At 42.9% G+C, this 10,718-nt stretch overlaps 1 protein-coding gene across 5 annotated transcripts in view; it reads left to right on the top strand.

Moving 5' to 3' along the window:
• The window catches only part of HIVEP2 (HIVEP zinc finger 2), a 206,974-nt gene that overhangs the window by 180,492 nt on the left and 15,764 nt on the right, over positions 1–10,718 (top strand). For 4 of the 5 annotated variants that reach the window (XM_017887673.1, XM_017887675.1, XM_017887674.1 and 1 more), the window contains 2 exons: positions 841–6,413; positions 7,449–7,603. In XM_017887673.1, coding sequence (XP_017743162.1) covers positions 1,227–6,413; positions 7,449–7,603 — 5,342 coding nt within the window. In that variant the 5' untranslated portion in view covers positions 841–1,226. Of the gene's footprint in view, positions 1–232; positions 277–840; positions 6,414–7,448; positions 7,604–10,718 lie in introns of those variants that run through there. The other variant, XM_017887677.1, reaches the window with a different exon arrangement.

Here is a 10,718-nt window from a genome sequence, read left to right as displayed (position 1 = left end):
TTAAGCTGTAAAATAAACCTATACTTTATAGTAATATATAATACTTTATGAATTTTATAAAACATGTATTTTATATATGTATGCTTATATGTATACTATGTTATATTTATATTTTATATTAATATATAACATATGTTTTTTTTTTTTTTTTTTAGATGGAGTCTCGCTCTGTTGCCAGGTTGCAGTGCAGTGACATGATGTCGGCTCACTGCAACCTCTGCCTCCCGGGTTCGAGCAATTCCCCTCCCTTAGCCTCCCGAGTAACTGGGACTACAGGTGCATGCCACCACACCTAGCTAATTTTTGTATTTTTAGTAGAGACGGGGTTTCACCATGTTGGCCAGGATAGTCTCGGTCTCTTGACCTCATGATCCACCTGCCTCAGCCTCCCAAAGTGCTGGAATTACAGGAGTGAGCCACCATGCCTGGCCACATATTTTTTGTATTAAGCTATAAAACATATCCCTATATAGAGATATGTAATACACTTTGGCATACAAATCATAAAACTTGGTTAGGAATAGCTCTAATTTTTTTAGTGGGGCTTTCTAAAATCTTACACTTTTGTAGATAATATCCATCAAGGATATTTTTCTAAAGTTAAAAAGTATTTAAAAGAGTGACCAAAATTCAAACATGGAAGAGACTTATGTTTATGACTTAATGCTGAGTTTGAAATTAATATATTTGAATTGTGGAATTAATGTAATCTCAATAAAATAATTCCTTGGAGTAAAAGCATTTCAAATTTATCTGATTTCTGGTTGGTTAGTTAGGTTTTATTTTGGTTTCTTATTTGGAACTCTTATGACAATCTCTTTGTATTTTCTTTTTCTTCAGGTCATTTTATCGTAGTGAAACTGGCAATTGAACTTTGTTCTAGTTGATGGGCAAAATTTCTTCTAGACTATTCATCATCCAATTTCATCCTAGTTGAAAATTTTCAAATGCCGTAAGAAATCTTTATAGATTTGCACTTAGCTTTTGGATGGACATTTCTACAATGGAGAGAACTGTATTATAGCCCTGGTCCAAGGACATTACTATCTAATGCCCATTGACTGTGGTGTGCGTGTGGAAGGTTCCAAAGAGAAGGAGCAATCAGCAAGTTTGTAGACCCCTTGGAACATGGAAGCAACCAAGCTTTAAGAAGCACAGATTTGGAGATACTCCATGAGTCTGCACCGCTTTCAGGGGAACTAGCACTTAAGACCTTGTGTAACAAAATGGACACTGGGGACACAGCTCTAGGACAAAAGGCTACCTCAAGGTCTGGAGAAACTGATAAAGCATCAGGTAGATGGAGACAGGAACAATCGGCTGTTATTAAGATGAGCACTTTTGGCAGTCAAGAAGGACAGCGGCAACCACAAATAGAGCCTGAGCAAATCGGAAACACAGCATCAGCACAACTGTTTGGTTCTGGGAAACTGGCCTCCCCTAGTGAAGTAGTGCAGCAAGTCACAGAGAAGCAATATCCACCGCATCGTCCAAGTCCTTACTCATGCCAACACTCACTCTCTTTCCCTCAGCACTCATTGCCACAGGGGGTCATGCACAGCACCAAGCCACATCAGAGCCTCGAAGGTCCTCCGTGGCTTTTCCCTGGCCCTTTGCCATCCGTTGCCTCCGAGGACTTATTTCCTTTTCCTATACATGGCCACAGTGGTGGTTATCCTAGAAAAAAGATTTCAAGTCTGAACCCTGCTTATAGCCAATACTCCCAGAAAAGTATCGAACAGGCAGAAGAAGCTCACAAGAAAGAGCACAAACCCAAAAAGCCTGGCAAGTACATTTGCCCTTACTGCAGCAGAGCGTGTGCCAAACCTAGCGTACTGAAAAAACACATCAGGTCCCATACTGGGGAGCGGCCATATCCATGTATACCTTGTGGTTTCTCTTTCAAGACAAAGAGCAATTTGTACAAGCACAGGAAGTCACATGCCCATGCCATTAAGGCAGGATTAGTACCTTTCACAGAGTCAGCTGTATCTAAATTGGACCTAGAGGCTGGTTTTATTGATGTAGAAGCAGAAATACATTCAGATGGTGAACAGAGTACAGACACAGATGAGGAGAGTTCTTTATTTGCCGAGGCTTCTGACAAAATGAGTCCTGGCCCACCCATCCCACTGGACATTGCCAGCAGAGGTGGCTATCATGGGTCATTGGAAGAATCATTGGGAGGTCCAATGAAGGTGCCGATTTTGATTATTCCTAAAAGTGGGATTCCTCTCCCTAATGAAACCTCTCAGTATATTGGCCCTGATATGCTACCAAATCCATCTTTAAATACTAAGGCTGATGATTCGCACACAGTCAAACAGAAACTTGCACTAAGACTGTCAGAGAAAAAAGGACAAGATTCTGAGCCATCGCTCAACCTTCTGAGCCCGCACAGTAAAGGAAGCACTGATTCTGGTTACTTTTCTCGCTCAGAAAGTGCTGAGCAGCAAATAAGCCCTCCCAACACAAATGCAAAGTCTTATGAAGAAATCATCTTTGGAAAATACTGTCGGCTTAGTCCGAGAAATGCACTCAGTGTTACAACCACAAGTCAGGAGCGTGCTGCAATGGGTAGGAAGGGCATAATGGAACCATTACCTCACGTAAACACCAGGTTAGATGTCAAGATGTTTGAAGATCCTGTTTCACAGCTGATCTCAAGCAAGGGAGACGTTGACCCCAGTCAAACGAGCATGCTGAAATCCACTAAGTTCAACAGTGAGTCTAGACAACCTCAGATTATTCCATCATCTATCAGGAATGAAGGAAAACTTTATCCAGCAAACTTCCAAGGCAGTAACCCGGTTCTCTTAGAAGCTCCTGTAGACTCTTCACCCCTTATTAGAAGCAACTCAATGCCAACTTCTTCAGCAACTAATCTAACTATTCCTCCTTCTTTGAGAGGAAGTCACTCATTTGATGAAAGGATGACTGGTTCCGACGATGTATTCTATCCGGGGACCGTGGGCATACCCCCTCAGCGCATGCTAAGAAGACAAGCAGCATTTGAACTGCCTTCAGTACAGGAGGGCCATGTGGAGGTCGAGCACCATGGCAGGATGTTGAAGGGTGTCAGCAGTTCATCCCTGAAGGAAAAGAAATTGTCTCCTGGGGACAGGGTTGCGTATGACTATGACATCTGTCGGAAACCCTATAAGAAGTGGGAGGACTCTGAAACACCAAAGCAAGGCTACAGGGACATTTCCTGCTTGAGTTCTTTAAAACATGGTGGAGAATATTTCATGGATCCTGTGGTGCCATTGCAGGGAGTACCAAGCATGTTTGGAACTACCTGTGAAAACAGGAAACGCCGGAAAGAGAAGAGCGTAGGGGATGAAGAGGACACCCCCATGATCTGCAGCAGCATCGTAAGCACTCCCATGGGTATCATGGCTTCTGATTATGACCCCAAACTGCAGATGCAGGAAGGAGTCAGGAGTGGATTTGCCGTGGCTGGACACGAAAACCTTTCTCATGGTCACACGGAACGCTTTGACCCATGTCGGCCCCAACTGCAGCCTGGAAGTCCATCTCTTGTGTCAGAGGAGTCACCTTCAGCCATTGATTCAGACAAGATGTCAGACCTAGGGGGCAGGAAACCTCCTGGAAATGTGATTTCTGTGATTCAGCACACCAACTCGCTGAGCCGACCCAATTCATTTGAAAGATCTGAGTCAGCCGAACTTGTGGCTTGCACACAGGATAAAGCCCCTTCCCCTTCAGAGACTTGTGACAGTGAGATTTCAGAAGCCCCAGTGAGTCCTGAGTGGACTCCACCTGGGGATGGTGCAGAAAGTGGAGGGAAACCCTCTCCATCTCAGCAGGTGCAGCAGCCGTCCTATCACACACAGCCCAGGCTAGTTCGGCAACACAACATCCAGGTTCCTGAGATTCGAGTGACCGAGGAGCCTGATAAACCCGAGAAGGAGAAAGAAGCCCAGAGCAAAGAGCCAGAGAAGCCTGTGGAAGAATTTCAGTGGCCCCAGAGAAGTGAGACCCTTTCCCAGCTCCCCGCGGAGAAATTGCCACCCAAAAAGAAGCGTCTGCGACTTGCCGATATGGAGCACTCCTCAGGGGAGTCCAGCTTTGAATCCACAGGCACAGGCCTCTCCCGCAGCCCCAGCCAAGAAAGCAACTTGTCTCACAGCTCCAGTTTCTCCATGTCTTTTGAAAGAGAAGAAACTAGTAAGCTTTCTGCACTTCCTAAGCAGGATGAGTTTGGGAAGCATTCAGAGTTTCTGACTGTCCCTGCTGGTTCATACTCATTGTCTGTCCCAGGCCATCACCACCAGAAAGAGATGCGACGCTGCTCATCAGAGCAGATGCCTTGTCCTCACCCAGCAGAAGTCCCAGAAGTTCGCAGCAAATCATTTGATTATGGGAATCTGTCCCATGCTCCTGTGTCGGGAGTGGCAGCCTCCACAGTATCACCGTCCAGGGAGAGGAAGAAATGCTTTCTGGTGCGGCAAGCTTCCTTCAGTGGCTCCCCAGAAATCGCCCAGGGTGAGGCCGGCATGGATCAGAGTGTGAAGCAGGAGCAGCTGGAGCACCTGCATGCCGGCCTCCGGTCCGGGTGGCACCATGGCCCGCCTGCTGTGCTGCCTCCTCTTCAGCAAGAGGACCCAGGGAAGCAGGTGGTGGGTCCTTGTCCCCCGCTGAGTTCAGGGCCACTGCACCTGACCCAACCACAGATCATGCACATGGACAGTCAGGAATCTTTGAGAAATCCCTTGATCCAACCAACATCCTATATGACAAGCAAACACTTACCTGAACAGCCACACTTATTTCCACATCAAGAGACAATTCCATTTTCTCCAATCCAGAATGCCTTGTTTCAGTTTCAATATCCTACAGTTTGTATGGTTCATTTACCAGCTCAGCAGCCTCCCTGGTGGCAGGCGCACTTCCCACATCCCTTTGCTCAGCCCCCTCAGAAGAGCTATGGCAAGCCCTCTTTTCAGACAGAAATCCATTCGAGCTATCCCTTAGAGCATGTGGCAGGGAACACTGGAAAGAAACCTGCTGAGTATGCACACACGAAAGAGCAGACCTACCCGTGTTATTCAGGAGCATCAGGGCTACACCCAAAGAACCTTCTTCCAAAGTTTCCATCAGAGCAGAGCAGTAAGTCAACTGAAACGTCCTCCGAGCAGGTTCTTCAAGAAGATTTTGCCTCGGCAAATGCTGGGCCTTTGCAGTCCCTCCCGGGAACTGTGGTTCCTGTTCGGATCCAAACACACGTACCATCTTATGGAAGTGTCATGTACACAAGCATTTCTCAGATACTTGGGCAGAATAGCCCTGCCATTGTCATATGCAAAGTCGATGAGAATATGACCCAAAGGACACTGGTCACCAACGCAGCCATGCAAGGGATAGGATTCAACATTGCCCAGGTGCTGGGGCAGCATGCTGGCTTGGAGAAGTACCCCATTTGGAAATCACCTCAGACTTTACCCCTCGGCTTAGAATCCTCAATCCCCTTGTGTTTACCTTCCACCTCTGACAGCGTGGCCACCCTGGGAGGTAGCAAGCGAATGCTTTCTCCAGCCAGTAGCTTGGAGCTCTTCATGGAAACCAAGCAGCAGAAAAGGGTCAAAGAAGAAAAGATGTATGGACAGATTGTGGAGGAGCTTAGTGCTGTGGAGCTGAACAACTCAGACATCAAAAAGGACCTGTCTCGCCCCCAGAAACCCCAGCTGGTTCGACAAGGGTGTGCTTCTGAGCCAAAAGATGGCTTGCAGTCGGGGTCATCTTCCTTCTCCTCTCTGTCACCCTCCTCATCTCAAGACTATCCTTCTGTTAGCCCGTCTTCCAGGGAGCCATTCCCACCCAGCAAGGAGATGCTTTCTGGTTCCCAGGTACCACTTCTGGGGCAGAAGTCCAGTGGGCCTTCTGAAAGCAAAGAATCTTCAGATGAATTAGATATCGATGAGACGGCATCAGACATGAGCATGAGCCCACAGAGTTCTTCATTACCAGCGGGAGATGGTCAGCTGGAAGAGGAAAGGAAGGGCCACAAGCGGCCTGTTGGCATGCTGGTCCGCATGGCCTCTGCCCCCAGTGGGAACGTGGCAGATTCAACTCTTCTTCTCACGGACATGGCAGATTTCCAGCAGATTCTTCAGTTCCCCAGTCTGCGGACAACGACTACTGTGAGTTGGTGCTTCTTGAATTATACAAAACCCAGTTATGTGCAACAGGCCACCTTCAAATCCTCAGTTTATGCTTCATGGTGCATTAGTTCCTGTAACCCAAACCCATCAGGATTGAACACCAAGACCACGCTGGCTCTGCTGAGGTCCAAGCAAAAAATCACTGCAGAAATTTATACTCTGGCTGCTATGCATAGGCCAGGAACCGGCAAGCTTACATCATCAAGTGCTTGGAAGCAGTTTACTCAGGTAACAAATATTGTTTTAGGAAGAACTCTGTATTGTGGATTTGATTGCTGAGCAGACTACATAGTGAAGGATATAAGGCCAAAAAAATATATATATATATATAAGGAAAACGAAGGTCAGTGTGGGGGCGTTCTCAGAAAGTCTGGCCTTACTTAGGAGTGGAAGAAGCCACTGACTGCACTTGATTCTGAGGTCTCAGGCATGGTCCAAATATTGAAAGTGTCACTTTCTGTATTTTCAGAAGGAAAAGCCTACATTTATGCTTTTAAAATGTAAAAATTTGGGTGCCATGAAATCCTACCACTGGGATTAATTCCCATGGGTTATTTTCCTTCTGACCTTTGTGAGTGACCTAGCAGGTCTAATTTTCTTTGGGTGTGAGGAATTCAGGGAATTGTGAAGTGGGCTGTAGAGCAGGGAGTGGAGGCTGAAAGGAAAGATGAGGATGGAGGACTGAGCTTTGCAAATGCTGCAGAGCTTACTCTCACTGACGAGACATCTATCTCCTTCAAAACTTATTTTTCCAAGTTGCTGGCTGGTTTGTTCCTACAAGAACCATCAATGCCTTCCATGCAAAATTATAAAAATATTAAGGGGCATTTTGAAATTTCTGCTAAATTAATAAGGAGGCAAATAGAGGATTTAAAAATATGTTTTCACTTATATCAGTTACCATTCAATAATTTTTGAGACTACTTCCTTAATTAATATAGATTGTTTTCACTGCTACTTCGAAACATAGAATGTCTTTTAAGTATTAGCATTGCAGAGTGCTGAGTGCATATGTGTATATATATATTTATATATAAAATATGTATTTATATAATATATATCTAACAGAATGTTGAATCTATTCAGTGGAAACTGTCATTCTTATCTGATTTTATCCCTAGTGGCCCTTAGTTTATATAACTAGTTCCTGGCCTTTTGGTACAGAATTTAGGCTCATTTTCAGAGATTATGGAAGAGTGGGACATAGGGGCTCCTGTGTCTTGGAGAAAGCATGTGAAATGATTCTCTATTCTTGTCTTACAGATGAAACCTGATGCGTCCTTTTTATTTGGCAGCAAACTAGAAAGGAAACTAGTGGGAAATATCTTAAAGGAAAGAGGGAAAGGAGATATTCATGGAGATAAAGATATTGGATCCAAACAAACTGAGCCAGTCCGAATTAAAATATTTGAAGGAGGGTAAGGAAACATAAGTGCAAATGTAAAATGTTCAGTTATAGGTCAGAGTAAATGGTCCAGAATGTCTGCATGGAAAAAGTACTGTCTAATCTGGTTGGGAGCTGAAGTAAATTCCTTTTCTATTCGCATTTCTGAACTCTGGCTGGTAACAGATCATGAGTTCATGCCCTTGCTTTTGCGACTTCCTTTTCATGAAAATGTCCCTAATGGATATCATTCAAGCCTCTTCCTTAAATTTCCACCCCTCTAATTTATTATGAAATCTACTAAATTGGGGACACTTGATGTCATCTAAGTTTATTCATTCTTTGATGATTTTATAGGTATTTGTTTTAATGATGGACGTATTTTTATTCTATGCTTACAAAAGTCAGATCATGCACAATCATGTATGATCTTCAGAACTAGTTAATTTGTTCATTTATTTTTCTTATTATATAAACTGGAGGCTTTAATGTGATTTCACCAGTTCCATCAATATCCTTTTCTGCCCCAGGATCCAAGTCAGGGTACCACATTGCCCTCACTTGTCTTGCCTTTCCAGTCTTCTCGGTCTATGACGCTTTCTCCGTATTTAGNTGACGAGACATCTATCTCCTTCAAAACTTATTTTTCCAAGTTGCTGGCTGGTTTGTTCCTACAAGAACCATCAATGCCTTCCATGCAAAATTATAAAAATATTAAGGGGCATTTTGAAATTTCTGCTAAATTAATAAGGAGGCAAATAGAGGATTTAAAAATATGTTTTCACTTATATCAGTTACCATTCAATAATTTTTGAGACTACTTCCTTAATTAATATAGATTGTTTTCACTGCTACTTCGAAACATAGAATGTCTTTTAAGTATTAGCATTGCAGAGTGCTGAGTGCATATGTGTATATATATATTTATATATAAAATATGTATTTATATAATATATATCTAACAGAATGTTGAATCTATTCAGTGGAAACTGTCATTCTTATCTGATTTTATCCCTAGTGGCCCTTAGTTTATATAACTAGTTCCTGGCCTTTTGGTACAGAATTTAGGCTCATTTTCAGAGATTATGGAAGAGTGGGACATAGGGGCTCCTGTGTCTTGGAGAAAGCATGTGAAATGATTCTCTATTCTTGTCTTACAGATGAAACCTGATGCGTCCTTTTATTTGGCAGCAAACTAGAAAGGAAACTAGTGGGAAATATCTTAAAGGAAAGAGGGAAAGGAGATATTCATGGAGATAAAGATATTGGATCCAAACAAACTGAGCCAGTCCGAATTAAAATATTTGAAGGAGGGTAAGGAAACATAAGTGCAAATGTAAAATGTTCAGTTATAGGTCAGAGTAAATGGTCCAGAATGTCTGCATGGAAAAGTACTGTCTAATCTGGTTGGGAGCTGAAGTAAATTCCTTTTCTATTCGCATTTCTGAACTCTGGCTGGTAACAGATCATGAGTTCATGCCCTTGCTTTTGCGACTTCCTTTTCATGAAAATGTCCCTAATGGATATCATTCAAGCCTCTTCCTTAAATTTCCACCCCTCTAATTTATTATGAAATCTACTAAATTGGGGACACTTGATGTCATCTAAGTTTATTCATTCTTTGATGATTTTATAGGTATTTGTTTTAATGATGGACGTATTTTATTCTATGCTTACAAAAGTCAGATCATGCACAATCATGTATGATCTTCAGAACTAGTTAATTTGTTCATTTATTTTCTTATTATATAAACTGGAGGCTTTAATGTGATTTCACCAGTTCCATCAATATCCTTTTCTGCCCCAGGATCCAAGTCAGGGTACCACATTGCCCTCACTTGTCTTGCCTTTCCAGTCTTCTCGGTCTATGACGCTTTCTCCGTATTTAGGAATTTCTTTTCAGATCTTGAGTCCTGAGTCATAGAAACTCAAGTAATAAGGTTCAAAGACTTTGTTATTTGTATGGTTAAGAAAAATTACACATGTGTAATGTCTTGTTTTAGATTTTGATATGTATCTTTCATCCAGTCACATAGAAGGAAAACTCTACACTTAGGCTTTTAAAATTTAAAAATTTTGAAGCATGCTAACCACGTTTTGGAGATTATGATGTAATTAGCCTTATCTCTACAACAAATCTATTATTTACATATTTTCATGGGCATGACTTTATTCCAATTATATTTGGAGGACAATAATGTTATTTGTTTGACTATAAAATGTGGAATGTGGTTGGGTGTGGTGGCTCATGCCTGTAATCCAGCACTTTGGGAGGCCGAGGCGGGCGGATCACGAGGTCAGGAGATTGAGACTATCCTGGCTAACCCAGTGAAACCTCGTCTCTACTAAAAATACAAGAAAATTAACCAGGCGTGGTGGTGGGTGCCTGTAGTCCCAGCTACTCGGGAGGCTGAGGCAGAAGAATGGCGTGAACCCAGGAGGCAGAGCTTGCAGTGAACGGAGATTGCACCACTCCACTCCAGCCTGGGCAACAGAGCGAGACTCCATCTCAAATAAATAAGTAAATAAATACATAAATAAATAAAAAGTGTGGAATGTTCAGTGAGATGAAATATCCTTTTTTCACCTAGCGTTACCGGTTTGGAGATGGATTATTCTATTTGATTCTCTCTTAGGTTTTGCCCTCTTTGGATGTCTAGCATTTTCACCACTAAAACCACAATTGTATGTAGTCATGAAGCTTGTCTCAATATTTTTTTGACATCCCCCATCTTTTAACACAAATGAGAGAAATATAGGTTTTATCTTTCCTCAGAGACTGAGAGGTCCCTGTGACTGAATCAACCCTCTCACATTCAGCAGCGTTCATAGCAGTGCACTTGCACCAATAGATTAGCGAGACCTCCACAATTACTCTATGCCTTGGGGGAGCCCATCTCCACTAACGAAGGACGCAAGTGAAAAAGCGTATGTGAACAGTTTATTGCTGTGTTTTGGTGATCCAAAAGGATTGTGCCCATATTTCATTTCCTCCTCCTTTAATTGCCCCATTAGGGGCTGTGTCCCATTACTTCTTAATCTGTGGCCCAATTTCTGCCCAGTGGTGACCAAGTGTTTTTTCCGAACCTTGTGTTACCTCCTCTTATTTTGGCGATTGCAAAGTGATAGCTAAAAAAAAAAAAAAAAAA

This window comes from Rhinopithecus bieti, unplaced genomic scaffold (genome assembly GCF_001698545.2).
Source record: "Rhinopithecus bieti isolate Rb0 unplaced genomic scaffold, ASM169854v2 scaffold_17771, whole genome shotgun sequence".
Lineage (NCBI taxonomy): Eukaryota > Metazoa > Chordata > Mammalia > Primates > Cercopithecidae > Rhinopithecus > Rhinopithecus bieti.
This window is presented reverse-complemented; position numbering and strand designations above follow the sequence as displayed.